This window comes from Nomascus leucogenys, chromosome 2 (genome assembly GCF_006542625.1).
Source record: "Nomascus leucogenys isolate Asia chromosome 2, Asia_NLE_v1, whole genome shotgun sequence".
NCBI classification, from domain to species: Eukaryota; Metazoa; Chordata; class Mammalia; order Primates; family Hylobatidae; genus Nomascus; species Nomascus leucogenys.
Window position 1 is genome coordinate 132,572,233 of NC_044382.1, and position 21,998 is coordinate 132,594,230.

General features: G+C 41.8%; 1 protein-coding gene across 3 annotated transcripts in view; it reads right to left on the minus strand.

Annotated features, from left to right (window-relative positions):
• Nucleotides 1-722: 722 nt before the first annotated feature.
• Nucleotides 723-21,998, minus strand: part of ZNF608 (zinc finger protein 608) — a 113,989-nt gene continuing 92,713 nt past the window's right edge. For 2 of the 3 annotated variants that reach the window (XM_030818377.1, XM_003259896.3), the window contains exons 4-10: nucleotides 13,381-13,468; nucleotides 10,459-12,913; nucleotides 8,031-8,448; nucleotides 7,303-7,475; nucleotides 5,058-5,211; nucleotides 2,941-3,022; nucleotides 723-1,715 (exon numbers count right to left, since the gene is read on the minus strand). In XM_030818377.1, coding sequence (XP_030674237.1) covers nucleotides 1,709-1,715; nucleotides 2,941-3,022; nucleotides 5,058-5,211; nucleotides 7,303-7,475; nucleotides 8,031-8,448; nucleotides 10,459-12,913; nucleotides 13,381-13,468 — 3,377 coding nt within the window. In that variant the 3' untranslated portion in view covers nucleotides 723-1,708. Of the gene's footprint in view, nucleotides 1,716-2,591; nucleotides 2,634-2,940; nucleotides 3,023-5,057; nucleotides 5,212-7,302; nucleotides 7,476-8,030; nucleotides 8,449-10,458; nucleotides 12,914-13,380; nucleotides 13,469-21,998 lie in introns of all 3 variants that reach the window. The other variant, XM_030818378.1, reaches the window with a different exon arrangement.

The window sequence follows — 21,998 nt, forward strand, 5'->3', positions numbered from 1 at the left end:
CGTCACCACAGTGGTGTTCCCCCAGATGTCTGCATGGATCCCCCCCCTCATCTCTTTAGTGGCCACTCTGTTTACAGTTACAAACTCCGGCACACATTCACTATGCCCCACTCCCATGCTTCATTTCTCTTCATTGCATTTATCAACCATCTAACATGCTCTATATATTATTTAGATATTTTATGATATCTTTATCCCACCCACCAAAAAATGAAAGCTCCATGAAGACAGGAATTTGTATCTGCTTTGTTTACTGCAATATGCCAGTACCCTGTGCAGTGCTTGGGATAAAGCAGGCACTCAGTAAGTGTTTCTTCAAAGCAAAGAAGGGAGAGAAAAGGCAGTTAAAATTTGGCATAAAATATTCTAGTAAATCAATGTAATGACAGCTGACTGACTAAATGACTTTTTACATATTTTTCCTATTATCCACATGTCATAACATTTGAATCTTTGAAGTATCATTCCATACCATAGAAACCTGTATCTACTAATTTATAGTGATATTGTGCTCCACGTTTAGGGTAGATACCCTGTAAATGGGAATACATTCACCAAATTAAATACACTATTTGGTTGTTATACCTATGTATCCTATAAGAAAAGTTAATATCTGTTTACTGTACCTTATGCATTGGATATTAATAATATTAAGAAACCCTTCTTTGAAAATTAGAATGACTATCAGCCAGGTAGAAAATAACATGAGACAGACAAGAGGCCATTATTTAAAAAAAAAAAACTTTTTAATTCTGATTGCCAAATTATTTAAGGCAGGTATAAAAAAGGAAAGCATTCAATATACATTTTACATAAAATAAACTAGATTACAGCATAAAACAAGTAACCAGGCAATGGCGTTAAAGTCTCTCTCTTCTAAAACTGGATAATTGTAAACATTAAAAAAAAAAAAAGACTGTAGAACTATTCAAGTAATAGAACAATCACAGATGTCTCTGGTACGCAGGCTATTGGGTTATTTGCCATTCAAGATTATCAAAAAATGACACCTCATTATTCACAGATGCTCATTATTTCCCCATTTTAATCTTTACATTATATACAACACAGTTTTTGTGGTACTGGCAACCCCATGCCTTCCAAAAGTACTTTTTCCACAATACACAAGTACAAACAGTGACTACAGGAACATTTTACACTGATGCGTCTTTAACAGGAGCCACCAAATAGACATCTAAATTGTACCAAAGTGTCATCATCACAGTTAGCCTTTCTGAGGGGCTTATGGGAAATATGTGAAGAATATGCAAGGTTCAGGCACACTGATACATAACATTATTTATTTACAATTTTAAAGGAAAAGGAAAAGAAAGTAAGTAGCCTTTTGTGGCTAACACTTTTCAACATGACAAATACATTTTTAATTTCCTTTACTGAGTGGTTTGCGACGTGGCAGCAGACCCTGTGTGTGCGAGCCTGGTTACTGATACAAAAAGTAAAGAATATATTTATATTTATATATATATATATGTATATATACAGATATGTATACGTATATATATATAAAACAGAAGTTTAATTACAGCAACATTTGTTACTCTGTGATAAAATCTGTAATTTACAAAAATGAAATGACTGGTTTTTGCCTGCCATTAAGGCATTTCAAATTAACACCATGGAACTGATGTCTGTATAAAGCGCTTCCCCATGTGATCCAGTCACATGACAATGTACATTTCCAATCTTGTTATTCTCTGCAAAAGAAAAGCAAACCTTAGCACACGGTTCTATCAACATTTTGTTTGTTCGTTTGTTTGTTTTTTGAGTCGGAGTTTTGCTCTTGTTGCCCAGGCTGGAGTGCCATGGCTCGATCTCGGCTCACCACAACCTCCGCCTCCTGGTTTCAAGCGATTCTCCCGACTCAGCCACCCGAGTAGCTGGGATTACAGGCACGTGCCACCACGCCTGGCTAATTTTGTGTTTTTAGTAGAGAGGGGGTTTCTCCATGTTGGTCAGACTGGTCTCCATCTCCCGACCTCAGGTGATCCGCCCACCTCGGCCTCCCAAAGTGGTGGGATTACAGGCATGAGCCACCACACCCGGCCAACAGTTTTTTTTTAATTTTGAGACAGAGTCTCACTCCATCACCCAGGCTGGAGTGCAATGGTGCAATCTTGGCTCACTGCAACCTCCGCCTCCCGGGTTCCAGCAATTCTCATGCCTCAGCCTCCCTAGTAGCTGGAATTACAGGCGCACACCACCGCGCCCAGCTAATTTTTGTATTTTTATTAGAGACGGGGTTTCACCATGTTGGCCAGGCTGGTCTGCAACTCCCGACCTCAGGTGATCCACCCGTCTTAGCCTCCCAAAGTGCTGGGACTACAGGCATGGGTCATCATGCCCAGCCTCTATCAACATTTGGCACTGTAAACCAGAAAACCATAAGACTGAGTCTTATTTTAATTCCATTCAAATGTGGAATTCAATTCCAGAGAAAGTGAATAAACACAAAGTAATGATATACACTGTGAAAAATATTAATTGTATAATGTTGATAATTTAATTCCTTTAAATCATTTTCCTTCTTAAAACTTAGGGAATAATTTAAAATATCAAAGAACAAACATTACCTTTAGCATTATGAAAATAAATGTCTCCATTTGCGACTTTATCTTTAAACATAATAAAACAAAGGGAGTCATGGTGAATTATTTTAGCAATGCTGTAAGGATAACCCAAGAAAATTTCAACTGTCTAAAAAACTTATCAGTTAATTACTAATCTACGTAACCCTTACAGAATGAGGTTCACGGAATATAAGTTGCATGTGAAGCAACTTATATTGGCATAATAAACACACATTACAATGATATAAAACCCAAGGAGTTAAGTTTTTGGTCGAAAAATCCTGTACTTGCTTCCTCCCAACCATTAAGATATTTCTATCTACAACTAATTAAAAATGTAGAGGCTATTTACCTCCTTTGTCCAGGAAACATTCCAGATGCAGATGCCTGGGCAGCCACCTGCTGAGAGGCAACAAGGGCAGCAGAGGTCAAGCCTAATGGGGAAAAAATATAGAGTGTCTGTGATCTTTAGAAGGATAAGAGTAGATACAGGCCCAGTGGAGAAGGGCCGCAGAACTAGTAGCAGCACGGTGTCCTCTCCTGAACACACACATGAACTGTTTCATGCAGCAAGGACACAGTACAAACCATTTGGTCTATCTGCTATCTATCCTTTCTTGAATACTCTGCAGTTTTCTTAATAGCTATTCAAAGGAGATACAGCATTCCATCTCTCCGGCTCTGCATGGTGCTAAATGGTTTGCATGCATTCCTGAATAGGAAGCTCAGGAGAAATAACAGATACCAGGTAACAACAGGAATCAAAAGTCACAGTGAATTACGGAAGCGGCATGCTATTTGCCTAGAATACAATACTTTCATAATAATTGTTATCACTTTAACATTTTCCCCAGTGACTGAACACAATGCATCCCATAAGATACACAGAATCAGTAAATCAAACTTAGAAATGCTCTTAACTTTCACCCTGCAAGACGAAGGTAGCAGCCAGAGACTGTAACAGCTCCAAATGGCATGATGTTGCCTAACAGAGAATTCTTTTAAATTCTATAGAAGACAGTCCTGGGGAAAAATAGAGTAAACAAATGCAAACCTAGGGAAGATTACTGTCTCCTTCTAGGTCTTTTATTTGGATATATTTTCTTTTCCCAGAGGTAACTTAAGACAGTACAATAACAATAATATTATCTTAAAAGAGACAATTGTTTTCTTCTCATATATACTTTATTTATATATAGATATAATGTGTTAGACTAGAAATAAAACCTCTTTCTCTTCTAAGTTCTTATCACACTCAATACAAATTGTTTAAGAAATAGAAAAGCTGTCTTTTAACACTACTCGTTGACATCAACTAAAAAGACTTGAAAAATAAAAATGACCCCTTCACATTTGTATATCACTTCCCAGTTTTGGAAACACCTTCAAACACATTATCTTACTTTCTATTCGCACAGCAGCACAAGAGGCAACTTGGCAAGTGCAATAGACTAAATTATGTCTCCTCAAAATATGTTGAAGCTCTAATCCACAATGTGATTAGATTTGGAGATGGGGCTTATAAGGAGGTAATTAAGGTTAAATCAGGTCATATCGGTGGGACCCTAATAGGGCAGGATTAGTGTCCTTATAAGAAAGCATACAAGGGCTCCCCCCTGCCCCTTCCCCACCCACCAGCTCATGCACAAAGAAGAGGTCATATGAGCGCACAGCAAGACAGCAGCTGCACACAAGCCAGGAAGAGTGGCCTGAGCAGACACTGGCTGTACTGGCACCCTGATCTTGAACTTCCGGCCTCCAGAACTGTGAGAAAATAAATTCCTGTTGTTTAAAGCCATGCAATCTGTGGTATTCTAGCAAGCTGTAAAGATGGTGCCACCACCCACCCACTATGAGCTGACAAAGATGGGACAAATAATACATGCTCAACTAATGAACCACAAGGCGAAGATTCCCTCATATCAATCCTATGGCTTAAAACATGTTGCTCTTTCCCAATTCTCCCATTTAGTGAAGTCGCAGCAGTGAAGGGCTGTAAAAAACCCTTGAATGAGGTTATAAAAGTGTTAAACCTGATCACATTACTCCCATGATTTCCATGGGAAAAGAGCAACTTAAAAGGCATGCAGAAATCAGAACAAGTAATTTCACCAAAGTTTCCCACCATCCCTCCCTTTTTCTACAATTTCCCTGAAGTAGATATCTGATCTTCTGATTGTTATATTCAGTGCCCCACACACTGGCCACCGCCCTCAGTCTGTGAGATAACAGTAAGCCGCTGATAACATCAACTGGTGACAATTATTAAGTGGTAGCCATTTCATGTCTCAATAGAATACAAAGATGTGGGAATAGCCTTAGCTGTGTCACTAGAAAATAAGTGTTAAAAACCCTCCTGAGAGCTAATGTGAACTCAAAGCTCAATATTTTTAAGATGTGAAATGCAATTTTAGCAACTGTTTTCCAAAGCAGAATGGACAAAGGTACAGTAATGATAGAGCTGCTGACCTTGAAAAGGGTCATATTGACCCGGGATTAGCGGGTAACCCATGCCAACGTGGGTGTGGTGGTGCGTGTGCAGGTGCCGCTGGCCGAAGGGGGAGTGGCGATCCCTTTCCCTTTCCGCCTCTCGTTCCCGCTCAGCTGTAGCCTTTTCCACAGGCTGCAACAGAAAAGAGAAATTTTCCCCCTTCATGCTCTGAAATTCAACTTTTAAGAGTACTAAACTACCTTTGTCCCTTTGACAATATTGTGTTAATGATTAAAAAGTAAACATAAAGACACAATTCTTTAGTAACTAAAGAGAATTTCAAAAAACATGCATTAGTTTCAGTTGGAATTAAGCCAACACAAAAGAACTGCTCCACCCAAAGTAAACCAAGTGACACCAATATTTTCCTGAAATGACGGAAATAAGAGGACTTCTCTCTACATTCATTCATAATTGCAGGTTAAGAATTTACCCAATTGCTTCCCATAAACAACTTTTACAAAATAAGTAGTTTTGGAGATATCTTTAAGGTCAAGTTTTGTAATTACACTTGTATTTTGTGAAGAGAACCTATATCACAATTTTAAATGTGTCTGTATACATTTTGTTCTACTGAAAAAACATGCCCTAAAGTTATATGCCAATATAAAGCACAAGAAATCACTGTCCTACACCCACATTTTGAATCTCTCAATTTTTGAACTCTCAAAGAGAAGCCACCATCCTCTCAAACCATAGTTTGGGGTAAGGATGGTTTATTTCCTATGACTTTCTACCTTTAGAGCCTAGCCACCCTTTAACTAAAGTTATCCTTCTCACTTAAAACAAATCCTTGTGCTAAGAAGGATGACTCAGACAAAGATTCAGAAGTCACCTTTTCTATTTTCTCTATAGAGTTTCTGGTAGACTCATACACATTGCAGATACTATTATTTTAATTTACTTTAAACTCTTTCCTAGCCAAGCACCATCCTATTTTTGTTTAGTCTCTCTTCACAACAGTCTCTAGGACTTGAGCAGTCACCTTTTTTGGGGAAGAGCCATCTTTCACAGACACATATTTGTATTACTTCAGCAGAGTTAAAGGGACATGACAAAGAGTCAAGGCCAGGAAACAGCAGACACAGCTCTCACTCCTAAGCCACATGACTTACTCTTGCAAATGAGCTTCACACTGTGCAAGGCTCAAATTTGTGCCTTATTACATGTCACGGGCACTCAGCTTTGCTCGTGATGAACCCCCAACCATGAACACTAATGTGAATATGAAGGGTCAATACAAGTAGCAGAAACCTCAAATCTCTCCAGAAGTCAAACTAACAACAAAGATAAGTGATGCAGGTTGGGGAGCTTCTATTTATATCCATGCACATTGATGGGGAGTAGCACATCTGCCTAGATGGGACTAGTTCCCATCAGTTATTGCCATGTGATTTTGAACCAGATTTTCTATTGTCTTTTTTTTTTTGAGACAGAGCCTTGCTCTGTCACCCAGGCTAGAGTGCAGTGGCACGATCTCTGCTCACTGCAACCTCCGTCTCTCGGGCTCAAGCAATTCTCCTGCCTCAGCCTCCTGAGTAACTTGGATTACAGGTGCCCACCACCACTAGGCTACTTTTTGTATTTTTAGTAGAGACGGAGTTTCACCGTATTTGCCAGGCTGGTCTCAAATTCCTGACCTCAGGTGATGTGCCTGCCTCGGCCTCCCAAAGTGCTGGGATTACAGGCAGTGGCTCACTCCCAGCCCAGATTTTCTATTGTCTCAAGAGAAAGAGGTCATCTGAACTTGTATGTAAAATGTCTGATTTTTAAAAGATATCCCGCAAGAAAACATTTTGTGGAAAGCTTGATTTGCCCAAAAGGTCAACAGTTTGTAGCCTCTGAACTACTTACTTACAAAAATTATATAAAATATACTCCTCTGTTACCTAATTTCTCAATGTATTATCAAACATATTTTGCACCAAAAGTTGGTTCCTCTGAATTTAAATTTCCACCTAACAACCATCCTCCTGGGTAAGCAAGGTATACTAGATTTTGCAACAGAACAGCTTGCTACTGCCATACATGCTTTAACAATTTTCTCTCATGTGTGAAAGCATCTTTCTTTTGAACGCTCCATTCTTTATGTATTAGGATGAAACAGCATCCTGAAATCACAGCTGGGTTCTGAAACCATTTATATTTGAAGACTGTTCTCTAGCTTGTTCCCCTTTCTCCCCAAAACACAGTACTTTTAAATAACAACAAAAGGAGGCTTACAGCAGGAGACTTGCTGCGGTATTGGTTAGCATGCTGCTGGAGCAAATCCAGTGCTTTAGATTCAGTGGTTGTCTTCGTGTTGATGCTAGGGCTGGTATTGACTTTCTCTGTCTCTTCTCTCCCTGACATCTTCCCATAAACAGGATAATGAAATCCTGGAGAGAGATAGGCCCCTGCAGATAAACAACAAATGCCACATCAAGTTACAGGCTGTATCTTAAAAAAAAATCATTTGGGTTACATGAATTTGTAAGAGTCAAAGAGATCTTAAAATAGGGGGTTACATTAAGAATGGGCTACATCGTCATTAAACTGTATCTAGCTTCTCCAATTTTCTTCTCCCAGTTAATTCATCCTGATGAAGGGAGGTTATAAACAGAATTGAGCTTACAGCCATTTCATACATTTACATGTCCGCTTAAGTGAAAGGAATAGTAACTACAATGATTATGACAGTAAGTGCTTAGAATATTTTTATAGGCAATAAAGTATCTGTCAGCCTAACAGCTATAGCAGACCATCAGAGACTATGGAAACTATGGCTGAGGATTCTTGACATTTCATTAAAAAAACTTATATTAAATCAGTTTTATCTTTGGGACTTTAAACAGCATAAAAACAAGCAAAACAAATGTCACTCTTGAAGCTTCTAATTTATCTTGAGTTTTTAACAGCTAATATTTGAACAGCATCTTCCCTCCATTATAGTCAGAACCAACAACACGTACCAGGATAACTGTGCATTAGGACGGGAGAAACAGCCCGATATGCAGGATGGCTGGGGTCGTACATCTGTGGGTAAGGATAAGCATGCAAGTACTGTATGTATGACTGATGCTGACTCATGGGTGAGGAGACAGCCACTCTTGTTCCCCGAGAGTCCTTCCAGTTCACAGGAGTCTTTCGATCATCGTTTTTCAGCTTGCTCTCCTCCAGTGATTGAGAATCAGGACGCTTCGCCTCTTTGGGCTCCTCTTTAATGCTTGTTAATGATACAGGAAGGCTGGGCACACCACTCTCTTTATTAGGAGTTTTCCTCGGACTATCCTCTTTTAATTTCTTCTCTCTATCAAGTTCTTCTGACTTTTGCTGATCCAGATATTTGGGCTGGTATACATAATGATGCCATGTTCTTGAATCTGGGTCCTGATTTTTTTTTTTTTTTAAAGAAAAAAAACCCAACAGATTTGTTTTAAAATTTCAATTTTAAAGAAAACTTGTTAATAATCATGACAGCACTACTACTCTTAATTTTAATGCTAAGTTGACGTTTATTTCTGTGCTAGACACTGTGCTAATTGCTTTACCTCCCTCTCTTAGAAAGTAATAATGTCCCAGGTAGGCGTTATTATTGATCCCTTGTACAGAAGACAAAACCAAAGTGTTTAAAGTTCAGGCAACATCAAGGTCATGCTGCTGCCCAGTCGTGGAGCTGGGCTTCAAACTCAGGTCTGCTGAAATTCAGAGCTGGGCCCTTAATGTCATTTCTCAACACTAAATAACATCCTCAGACATATTTAATTCTACCTTCATTTGCTTTTAATATCTTGCACAGGTAAAAAGAATGTTAAAAACTCCAACTCAAGCTAATAATAGTAAATGTAAGTAATTGCTATAGCTATTAACATCACTTAGGAGGCAAAACTCTTGGTTTCCCAATACATTTTCCTCATCTACTGCAGCTGAGGCCTAATATATTGGCTCACTTCTCATTATGTGCTAACATCTTAATCAAAACAAAATTTCAAATTAATAGCACACATGATGGCTTCTCTATTGGAAAACAAAGCCATCTATAAACCCCCCAAATTGTATAATTCTTCTGCAGCCCTGTGAAGTGACAGCCTGATTTACGCCTCTGTAACTGGGGTAACTGAGAATCCTAAATGGCCTTTGTGATCCCCATCCCATTCATGATATAAACCCACTGGGGATTCAGGTTCTCAGAGAACACGCAAAGTTGTGCCTAAGTAAATGTGTGTGTGGGTGGCGGTGGTAGGGGCTGGTGGTTCTTGCTCTAATGCACCAGGGATTATCTAAGCATGGGGGTGAGGGTGGGAGTGCGGATGTGCGGTGCTGGGAAATACCAGGATTAATGCTCATGGGGTTGCAGTGGGTCAGGATGTCTGAACCATGACAGAAGGTGCTAGTACGTTTGCGGTTTCACGGTGACCAATTTTCAGGTGTTCTCAAGCTGACCGACCCATGGGGCTCTGGGACAGCTGTTGAGGCCCGCCACCCAAACCTCCTCACCCTCCTCACAAACATTCAGCACTGAGCTCTGAGTTTTGGGGTACTTAATATAGAGAGTAAGGCTGTAATCTAGGCATCTCTGACCCCATGTGAAAGAAATTTGGGCCTCAAATTCTATTAAAAAGATTAATGGGAAATGTGAATTCAGGAACCCAGTTTTTATTATCTTCCCAGAAGATGCTAGTAGAAATTTGATAATGGAAAATAAATATTTTAGAGATGAGACTCAGAATCTCAGAGTTAGAAGAGAATTCAGCAGCCCCATCGTGGAATGCCCTTGCCTTGGACTAAGAAATTAAGGGATCCTGGCCAGCTGCGGTGGCTCATGCCTGTAATCCCAGCACTTTGGGAGGCCAGGGTGGGCAGATCATGAGGTCAGGAGATCGAGACCATCCTGGCTAACACGGTGAAACCCCGTCTCTACTAAAAATACAAAAAATTAGCCGGGCGTGGTGGCGGGCGCCTGTAGTTCCAGCTACTCAAGAGGCTGAGGCGGGAGAATCGCTTGAACAGAGGTGGAGGTTGCAGAGAGTCAAGAGTGCGCCACTGCACTCCAGCCTGGGTGACAGCGAGATTCCGTCTCGAAAAAAAAAAAAAAAAAAAAAAAGAAATTAACGGACCTCATCAGAGTCACAGAGCAAGTCAGTGGCATGAAACACAAATCTGCAAAGCACACGTCCACAGTTCCTTTTACCATACACCATGATAAGAAAATAGTGATAATGTACATTTTAGAGCTACATAGTAACTCCCGAGAATCTTAAGATATTTTTCAAGAGCAGAAGAAAAAACTAATTTGGGTTTCTTTCCTGTGTCAGAAGTCTAACCAGATCAAGCCCAGACATGTATAATACAAGTCTCAGACTGCTCTCTCCCTGTTGGGGCCACGCTCCACAATCTTACTTGTTTAAATCTCGAGGTTGGGTCTACACCTGTCTGCTTCATAGAGTCCATGACAGACTTCATTTCTACAGCCTCCTTAATAAGCTGGTGGTTTTCCATCTGCTTAGCTTTGAAGCTGTCGGCCTGAAGCTGCTGCTGGTGATTGGAGAGAAGCTGTGATTTACCTGTCTCCTCAGTTTTATTAGGCACTGATGGCCCTAGTTTAGAATGGTTTTTGTTAGGCTCCGGAGTAGAGGGAGCTTTTGAGATTGTGGCCGATGGCAAATTTTTCTGTTTAGTTTCCTCCTTGCCCAGCTCTTTCAAGGGGAGCTCACTTTTCCTTTCACAGTCTCCTCTCCCACTCTGGGCCATTTTCTGCTCTGCCAGCCTCTGGTCCTCATAGTACTTCTCATATTGCTGTCTATAGGCAGGGCTGGTAGCCATCAGAGACTTCTGGTCCATATAGAGCCCATAGGCATACTGGCCATAATAAAGTGACTGAGCCAGGGCAGGATGTCTTTGTGTGATCACCGACTGGTGCTGAGGCTGTAAGGATGCAGAATTGTGGTCCACCTTCTTAGAATCTAACTGCTCTGCCTTGTCTTTCTTTTCAGCATCTTCCTCAGACTCCTTCTTGATCTTCATTCCCTGCGTGCTCCCACTATTTCCAGCTGCAGGGGCACCGACCTGCCCAGGGTGCATGTAACTTGGAGAATAATAAGGATCATAGCCGTGGTAATAGGGAGAATGGGACTCTTTCAGTTGAGATGATTGTGCTGTAGTTGAAGAATGCCCTTTTACAACACTGTCCTTACTAGAAATAATATCTGATGGGGAACTGGCCTTTGATCTCATGCCCTCCGACCTGCTGTCGGAACCACCATCGTCAGCAGCATCAGATATGTCTGAATAGGCCGGGCTGCTTGTCTTTGCAGCTGAACTCTCTGCCCCATTCTGGGTCAACACATGCAGAGGTGCCATTGGTGCCTGCCCGTTCACCAAAGTGCTGCATTCCATCCTCGAGGCGCTCCCTATGGAAGGGCTGGGAGCATTGTCTGTGAAAGTGTAAACCTTATCGGCCTCAGCTTTGATACTGGCCATACGGCTCTCCTGAGACTCCGACAGTCCATTTGCCAGCCCTTCATTCTTGTTGAGATGATCCTTTAAAAAATGCCCAGGTAAATCTTTGCTGGCCCCCTTGGAGTCCTCTAGCTTCCCCAGCTTGGCATCCATTTTTGGGCTTCCCGTCTCTTTCCCTTCTTTGTCCTTTAGCTTTCGCTTCTCCTTTTTCTTTTTGTCTTTGAGTGACACCAGAGCTGGGTTCACCGTGATGGGCTCCCCCATAATCGTGGGCTTTGGTTGAATGGGTTTTAACGGAGGACTCTTTGGTGTAGCCTGAACAACAGTTGTTGTGAGGGAGGGCAGTCCGGGTATTGTCCCAGTGGTGGTGCTTGTAAAGGTTGCAGTGGGTATAGCGATTAGCTGCGGGGGAGTGGGGGCTGGGGCAGGGGCAATGGGCCGGGCACTCTTCAGTTTAGAGAGGTTTTTGTCCATTTTGCAGTTGTTAGCTTTTTTGCCCTTTTCTTTATCTCCTAAATTTTTCTTATCAATTAATCCTTCTGCTTCCAGTTTAGGCATCTCAGCAGCCAAACTGCCGTCTGCTGCTGAGCAACTGTCTAACGCAGCCGTCATGTTGGAGATTACTGGAAGGTTGTTCAGTTCATTGTTAAGGCCCTTCCTTTTGCCGGAATTCTTCCCAGCTTTAGCACCAATAATGGAACCTGGGCCATTGCTCATCAGCTCTCTCTTTCCCTTTGGGGTCCCAGGCGGGTTTCCAGCACCAGGGGATGCGGGTGCCTTCACCTGGTCATAAGCAGATACACTTGTGCTTGGCTCACTGCATTCAAGTGCCACATTACTCAATGCTTCCTCGCAGTCCGAGATCTTGTCCTCACTGTCAGGCTCGAACTCCAGCTTGTTTTCTGGGTCTAAGTGTGCGTGAGCCTGGTGGTACCTCAGGCCGTTAATGTGCTTGTATTTTTTGTTGCAGTTTGGGTGGGGACAGTCGATTAACACTGGAGAAGAGCAGCCTTGGTCCAAAAAAGTAGTCTCTGGTTTCCCTTGAGGGGTAGTGGGAGTGCTTCTGGAATTTGTGCGGACACGCTTCCCAGGCTTATTGTCCTCAGAGCTGGAGTTCAGGTCCAGCTCCATTGGAGGCTTGTTTTTCCTTTTGTTGGTGGAGGAAGGGCTGGCTTTGATGTCCTCAGCAGCACAATTTGGGGGTGTCCTTCGTCCGCTGGCATTGAGGCTGCCCCGCCTCCCTTTCCCATTGGCCCCCCCTCTGTTCTTATTCTGCAGCCCTCTGGACTCTATGAAGCTGGCCTCGGAGCCCGGGGCAGCAGCAGCAGACCTCGCTCTCTTCCCTCTGCCCCGGCCTCCTCTCATCTCCAGGTCACTTGTCGGTGACTCACAAAACCTACGGAAGCAAGTAACAGATGTGAAAATGAGCATCCCCAAAAGAGCCAGGTGAAATCACAATGCCGCAAAGAGGAGTCAACACTCCAGCAGCTTAAGGGCTGGGCCCAGTCACGGAAAAGACTGACAATTTCCAACACCTGCAAAAGAACAGGCTACCAAGGGCTTATATTCTTCCTCAGAAAAACCAAAGAAAAACAGCTCAAGTAGCTAGCTTCCAATCCAGTTCAAATTCCCACTTTGAGAAAAAATGAAAGCAAAGACAGCAGAGAAGGGGTGGGGAGTAGAGATCGTCTGATAGAAAAGAAATCTAGCATCTGCATTTTACTGCGTTCAATCCTAAATTGCTCATTTCTCCTTTGCCTCGTTTCAATTACAGGCACACTTTTATGTATTATGAATCTCTCTCTATAGTTTCTCTGCAAAGAGAGGATGGGGAAGGAGAGAAATAAAAGGCCCTGTTCGTACCTGGGAGGGGCCCAGTCGTGCTTGGTACAGTCCAGTAGGGTTCCCACGTACGTTTTGTTCCTCCACGTGACATTGACCACTAGAACACCTGCAGGAGGCAGGGGATGAAAAAGGATCATAGTTACCACTGATTACTATTATTTCCAGTTCACTTATTATTTCTTTTTTTTTTTTTTTTTTTTTGCCAGCAAAGTTCTATTCTCATTTGCTTTTAAAAGCTGTGGTTTGCATTCTTCCTCTTTCTGGTTTCAGTGACCTCAAGTTAAAACCCACAGGAAATAATATGTGTTGTGCATTTGTGCGCGTGCGCATGTGGTACAAAAGGGTGAGACTGTGTGTGAGAGTGTAATCAAGATACTGCTGACAGAAGGAAATGGTTTTTGCCATGTCCTGCTGTAAAACAGCAACACTCACCTCTTAATTTTTCTATTATTACACATAATTGCTTTCGTTTGGCAAGCAGCCAACATAAACTAGCGCCAGTTACCAGTGCTTAAACCAGAGGGTGACTGAAAGCAATCGGTTTTGTTTCCAATTCAACAATATAAAATGATGGTGATTTTTATTAAGAAAAACTAATTATGCAGGTGCATAAAAATAGGCATAGACAGGAGAGTGGGGACTTAAAGAGTCCAGATAGCAGACAATCAACTATGATTTCACTTCCCTAATCCTCCCCTCTTTGACTTTGTGAGACAATAATCAGCCTGGGTACCGTATCTGTTTCAGTGTTTGGTCTTGTTTCATATTAAGGACTCCTAAAATAGCCCTCTTAAGAAAATAAATGTGCACAATAGATTTACTCTTCGGGTTATCTTTGGAATCAACTTTGGTAAGCATTTGCCTCAGAGGATTAGAAAAGAAATCTCAAAACTAACACACTCGTTTCCTGCAAGCCATTCGGCTTTTTCCAACTGCTTTGCAGACAGACAATTTAATTTAGCACTGCATCTGTGAATTACTAAACTTAAAGTACGCTTAGTATACCAAATGTCACAGAGAAAATATAATATCCTCTTTATTTCTGAGAGGACAAATGCCAAATTACAAAAATCACTTCTTTAAAGCATATTTTAATAGAACCTTGATTTTGAGACATACATAAATTTTTAGGGTAAAGAAATAAAATATTTAGGTGAGCCTTTGTTTTCTTTTCTGCATCTACCTCTACTCTTTCTTGGAAGCGCCAGAAGACATTAGTCAAAATCTATTTCTAGCTAGTTTGCTCACTTGCATTACCATTGCCATTGTGAATTTTACAGAAAATCTGTACTGGGCTCCTTTATGGTAAGGGAAATCTCACAAGGTAAGACTCATTTCCTTGGGAACCTTTTAACAGCAGGTAAAATATTTGAATGGTTGGGACTCAAGTAATGGAGAACGATTTATTTCCAAAGTCTCAAAAGGAGATTTTAAAATTGTTTCCCATATGGTCTATGTTGCTATTACTTAGGCAACAGCTGAATTATTTACTCTGTGTTAATTCAGTGTATTGTAGCAATAGGCTAGCCGGGGAAAGGCTAGGATGGAGCAAAGCAGGTATTTCCTCAAATCATAGCTGATTCCAATGTGATTCCAATGTAATTCCCTCAGGACATTTTTTAAAAACCATTGAGTATAAAATTTCATATTGCGATGAGAATCCATGGTAATTAGGCATTTGGTCAAAATCTGCACAAGACAGAACAATTGGAGGAAAGGATTCTTTATGAGCACATCCCTTCAGGAAAGGGGAGGGGGTGGGAGAGGAGGCGAAGGGGAAGACTGAGCTGGTTTTCTCATCATCTGCTCTCTGGGGCACTGTGTGTGGTGTCAAAGACCTTTGCAGCTGCTTAAAATTCTTTAGCATGTCAGCTATATTTACAGTGCAGGAATATATCTGTATTGCCAGAAGGTTACTGCATTTTAGCTTTAGATCCAATAGGCTGAATCACTGCGTTCCAGAGTCCCTGATGTAGCACAAATGTATAATTAAAATTGCTTGAAAGGAAACATGAAAGAAACAACAAACCTTCCATTCTTGCAGTAATAAAATTAAAAACAGGAAAAGTCTGCACAGACACTTAACATTTGTCTGCAGTGAAAGGCTTTTGTTATTGCTTTTCCCCTAAGGGTTTCGCGTTTCCCGAGAACGCTGGCCGCGGATTGGCCGGCGCCCGCTGCGAGCACTCGCGTCTGATTGGCTGGGCCGAGGCGGCCGCTCGGAGCACAGAGGCAGCGGTCGGGTACAGGCGAGCGTGGCGGAGGCAAACGGACGCAGCCCCCACGGCGCGCTGGCCGTGCGGGGCTAGAGGGCCGTCTGCGCTGCTCGGCTACCTCGGTGCACGCGGGACACAGGCTCATTCTCACTAACGAGTCCGGCCGTGCCGTGAAAGCTTCGGTCTGCGTGACCGTGCTGCGCTCCCCCCACCACGCGGCTCCACACAGCACGCCGGCCCACGCAGAATCCTCAGAACGAAATTCACCGTCTCAAAACAGGCTCAAGGGAGACCTGGAGCCGGAAAAAAGGAAGGGACCCAGGGCAGGCAATTAATCACTGGTTATCTGGGACTACAGGTTGAAGCTGTCACAAAGGCTAATCTGCAGTTGCAACTTCCTCACTGTAAAATTATTCACATCTCCTGCTGCTCTTTCTGGAAGCCACACAAGCAGACCTCTTATCGAAGTACAAGTGATGCCGTTACTATTTGCACTCGGAAGGAATCAAGTCCTGGAAAGAAAAATCCATTTTTCAACTTCAAAGGGCCTAAATAAGTCACCCTTATTTTTCCAGAAGCACTCCGTATTTAAAATGCTCAAAACAAATGCTTTACACCCAAGGAGATTTTGAACAGTCTCCATCAAGCAGTGCTAATTAAATATGTGTGCTTGTGTCTATCTTTTTTTATATGTACGAGCCGCTTCACAATGCCACAGAGTATTTAAATCTGCCCACGGTTCACATCCGAATATATACAGGCACATGTTTACACAGCCAAATCTGCCACTCTATATTGGAATGAAGGATTAAGGAATGTTTCTCATATAAACTACACAGTGTACTGTTTCTTTGTAAGAAGGTCTATGTTTAGACAACACCCCATTGTGAAGGGCCAAGTATAAAGGTCGTGTTTAAATTCTAAAACATGCAAATGATTTATCATTTTGCTGAAATCTCAAAATCTTGAACATTTTATAACCCACAGTCATATAAAGCAGACTACACTTACTGAAGGCATAAATGCCCATGATGAAAATAGTTCTTTAAAAGTGCAAATTTGTATTTTATAAATTTGGGCATAAAGTTCTATTTCTCACATATAAGTTGGAAATAAGTGTACATTTATTCCAGAAAGATTAGTTTCTTTTCATGCACATTTATTCAAACATCTAGCCTGTGAGCTAGGTGTTGGGGACGCTCTATACAGGTACTTTTCATCTTTATATTCAAGTATTCTACCAGGTTTATTCTTCTCCCCTTTCTACCCATGGACTAGGCCTGGCCTTTGTCAGAGAGCTAATGCCCTGTAACATTTTATATTTGAAAAATATCTGAGGCTTATTACTAATAAAGTAAGAATACAGCTTAAGAGTACAATGGATGGTTTGAGAGTGTGCTGACCACACACAGGTTTCTTCTTTGTACTGGTAACACTTTGTCTAAGACGCTGCCCCAAAGGCCTATTACCTACAGAACATTTAATAAGAACAAGGTCTTTATTATATAACCTGAGCCTCTTACTTCCTCAAGCCAAAAAACCCTGAGACCTCATAAGGATTTCAGTCAGCGTTCTGTTATGTCCTTTGTAAAGGGTTTCCAGGAAGATGTCAAGCCCAACAAACACTACTGTGTGTGTCTACAGGGTACACATTAGGTGCCTATTTGGTGCTATGGAATCAACCACGTTTTACTTGGAGCTCCATCCAAACTCTGTACTTCAAGAGTCTGTGCATGAAAAGAACAGAACAGACACAGGCATACACCGTGGAAGTACAGTTTTGTCTATTACCTGCATTTTTACAGTAGGCCCCTTATGCTATCACATCAGGCTAGACCCTGGATTTCATGTTCATGGTGCCCCCACCTAGACCAGTGATCCTAACCCTGCCCCCATCTGACTGGACCAGTGATGGGCACCTGGAGCAAAGGCAGCCAGCCCAACAGGGACTTATGTTGGGAATCTGAATGAGAAATATGGAAGTTCCAAAGAATTGGCAATAGGAGTAGAAGCCTACAGCTTGCAAGGTAATAAGAGGTGTAAAGAACTATGATGGGCCGAAGTTCCAAGGGTGCAATAGCTGTGAGACCAGGAAGCCAACTGCACCGTTGGTGCAACACCCTCAGGGCTTTGTGTGTGTGTGCGTCCCTTTTCTCTCCAGCTTCATCACTGATAGAAGATTTCACCAGCACTCCTCCAGGACTGCCTAGTTATTTTCCAGCCATCTTGTTAAAAAGTTGTTCCTTGTGTTAAACTAAATTTGTCTTTGAATACCTTGGTCCTGGCTGAGCCTCCTGATACCCTGCAGATGCAGCCCACCCATCATCCACTCAACAGCCTTTCATCCAGGCAAGGATAATGGCCATGCTGGCATTCTCCCCACCTCCTGCTTACTCTCTCTCTTTTTCCTATTTTTTTTAATGAGATGGGCTCTCAGTATGTTGCCCAGGGTGGTCTTGAACTCTTGGCCTCAAGCAATTCTCCCCCGTCAGCCTCCCAAAATGCTGGGATTACAGTGTGACCCACCACACCCAGCCTCTATCTCTTCTTTACTCTCCAGCCTAGACAAGTTTCTTCAACCGTTCTTCATGTCACATTTTTAATTCCCCTAAAAGAAACCTTGAAGATGCCTTAGTCCAAATCCCTAGGGAAAGTTAAAGTTCCTAATGAATTAGAAGCAAATGGAGACAAATGCAAAGGTTCTCACTTCTGTGAACCCTTGCCCTAGACACACACATACCAGGCACACCACCAAAAGACAGCCATTCTCTCTTGGATCCCCACAGCACTGCATAAACAGTTCTTGCCCTGATGGAAACGTACAAGCCATGTTTCCCTCCCCTTTCTGAGCTCACAACTAGACTCCTTCTCAGCCTCCCTACCAGTCTGATGCAGCCATGTGACTGAGTCCTACGGAAATCAAGTGAGAGAACTGATGAATGTGGGCCACTTCCAGGCCTGGCCCATAAGAACCTCTCATCCTTTTCTGTCTGGCTGCAATGGAAATGGCTATTGTGATCTCGAAGGCCTCAGGATGAAGGTGGTAGAGTCTCCTTCATCTGGGACCCTGAATGACAAAGAGAACTTCCCAGGTCTGAACTTGAGGCTGTTTGCCCTACCGTAATACGTGGCCCCCATAATATTTTACTCTGCTCATATACACAGTATGTCTATCTCTTCCAACTAGATGACAGTCCTTGAAAACAGCAGCAGTGTCTGCACTCACAACCCCGGCAGCACAGTGGCTACCTAATAGTGAGAATTCATTAAACACCTAGGAACTAGGTGAGGAGAGAGAGAGTCTAGACTGAATCCTACCCAGTGACTGCCTTTTATTACTACCATACTTTTTCAATAAGCATAATCTCCCACTAGTTTTATAGATGATAGACATTCTCTGTGGAGAGGCTTTGCTCCCAACATGTTATAAATGTGGTTTATGAATTATTATTTCTGGTATTTGTGAAGCTGTTTCCTCAAGAACAGGGCAAATGCCTGATTTCCCAGTGGATCGACATAATTCTGTTTGTATTGAGTTTAAAGACTGCTTCAGAGTCTTTAAAGTGCCTCATCTCTGGGACAGAAGTCTTTGCCAACCATCGCAAATGCTGAGTTTGGAATCAGACAGAAGTTTTTTTGAACTCTCTCAGACTACCACATCTGGATGCATTTGATGTGCATCCAGGCAGAAAACAGAAACCTCATTCGAATAACACCAAATGATAACCCATTCATGCCATATGCCTTTAAAAAAGAAAGTTTACACGTTTCTTTCCTTTTATATATTTTTTTCTAGCGAAACATTGGTGACAAAATGTCACAATATGCTGATTTCATGAGTACAGGATAAAATTCGTATATTTCAGATATCATATTACCCTACATTTTTACACAATGTGACTATTGTACAAGGTATGATTTATCACCATTTCTTTGTTCAGGACTCCCTCCCCCCATTATTATGTTGTCGTCACTCTGTGGTATTCAATACTGGTACTTTGTAAAAGCTGAATCTTGTATAGTAAAAGCTTCGCTGTTCCAGCTTCGGAGCTTATAACCTTCAGACAGATCCTTCTTCAAATATAATTATTTGGAAAAATTTTAAATGTACAACTAAGGTTGCTCATAAAATACCTGCCAGCCGAAAATCAGAGGGACTTTCCCATTACCTGTGCCAAGTATATATAGAGCACTAGGACAGGAAAAGTAAGTGTTGTCACATGACCATAAAATGCAGTATGTTTTTTTTAAAGAGCCCTACCGCTGGGCTGAATGTTTGAAGAGTCACTTTAACCACATCCTGTAATCAAACCATCTGGAACACAGTGCTGCGATTAGTCACCCTGAACATAGGGCTTTATCTGAACAAATAGTGTATGGCAATGGAGCTTGGGAGATAGGGCAGTACTAACAAAAGGAAGTGTAATGAAACACTTTATGCCCTAGTGTGCCGCCACCCCAGTCATAAACCCCAGAGAGACACTGCTCTGGTGTTAATGTACTACTTTATGAAAGCACAGTGAGCTTAAAGATTAAAGGACTGAAGGGCTAAAAATTGCTGGTTTGGATAGATCTTCTCTGTCAGTGGCTGGAATATGTTGGCATCACTCTATCTGCGTTAATTATAACCTCTCAGATGACAGTTGAGCATTCCTATTAGGGTTTGGTGTTATTTTCAGGGCATTAGGAACAGGGTTTGTTTATGGGAGGGTAGTTACGATTCTTGGTTTGCCAGAGGTTAATCTGAACACAGACTTTTTTTTTGGTTCATCTAAACCCAATCCACATATAACAACAAAAAAATGAAACCTTAAGCAATAACAAAAGCAATGAAAAAATGCTGTTCTACTCTGCATTTTAAAACATGATAGTCTTTCTTACTTGACTGTACTTATCTCTTTCAAAAGTACATTTGATCATTGGTATACAATCTATGGAAATCCTTTTTTTAAAAAAAATCTGAAAGGATTTCCCCCCTAAATACACAAAATAAGCCCTAAACACACACACACATACACACACACACACACACACACACACTCACACACACTACATAGCTAAAGAAACCTTGTTTCCCCCTGGGCCTTATGGTTTAATATACAAAAGAACACAGAGCCACTTCCATCACTGTCACCTCCCCCGCAGCCTTTGTTCTGAGGCCTGATGAGCTGTATTGATTTGGGAAAATCATTGAGCTTCTTTGGAAAACTAGACTCTCGCTTATTCACTGCCATCTATTTCTTTCTCATGAAGACAGGTGGTCAATATCCAGTTGACTGGTCAGCTAAAAGAAGCCCTAGCTGCTTTTTTCTTGCTTCCCTAGTAACATTATCCTTTCCCACTTCTAGAAGATACAATGGCCTGTTAAGGAGTCTTGTGAGTAAGAAATGGGAGCAGAAATAAGACTTTTATAAGGCACCACCGGTAACACTAAAATACTGTCCCATATGTTCACATGGGAGGCTGCACTGCACATACAGATGGTGACAATATTTTCACTGACCAAGTTTAAGCATCAGTGAAAACTTAAAGGGCCGAAGATATAACATGAAAAAAAAATACTAAATCAAAACAGATCATTAGAGGCCAGGTGCAGTGGCTCATGCCTGTAATCCCAGCACTTTGGGAAGCCAAAGCAGGCGGATCACGAGGTCGGCAGATCGAGACAATCCTGGCCAACACAGTGAAACCCTATCTCTACTAAAAAATACAAAAAAAAAAAAAAAAAAGATAGCCGGGCGTGGTGGCGGGCACCTGTAGTCCCAGCTACTCGGGAGGCTGAGGCAGGTGAATGGCGTGAACCTGGGAGGCAGAGCTTATAGTGAGCTGAGATCACGCCACTGCACTCCAGCCTGGGCAACAGAGCGAGACTCCATCTCAAACAAACAAACAAACAAAAAACAGATCATTAAAGATCAATTAATGTTTACTGTGGAAAGACATGCTTTACTTCTTTTAAATAATCAAAACATTATGTTCTACCAAGCAAGTGTCCTAGTTATAAAATGTCATAGGTGTAATTTAGACATTTTAGGTAACAAAGAGCATCGTAAAAAAAAAAATCACATGGAGATCTTTAGAAAGTAATTTTTAATCAGGAATTTTGATCAGTAACAAAAATATTTGCTTTTAAGTTAGGCTAACATACATATCCTAAAGCAACATTGCCCTTGATGACTTGAGGCCAGCTTTAAAATAAAATAAAATATATGTACTGCACCATTCATATACAGTATGTACCCCTTATTGTGTAGACCGTTCCTCTAGTAGTTTCTGCTAAGGTTCCCGGAGTCCCTACTTTGGGGACGGGCAGGCAGAACAGGTTTGAGGTAATAGTGTTGGGGGAGGAGGGAGGAAGACAAGTCCCCTGAGCTTGCTTCAGCAAGGTCAGGAAGTCAGACATTTAACTGGGATGCATCA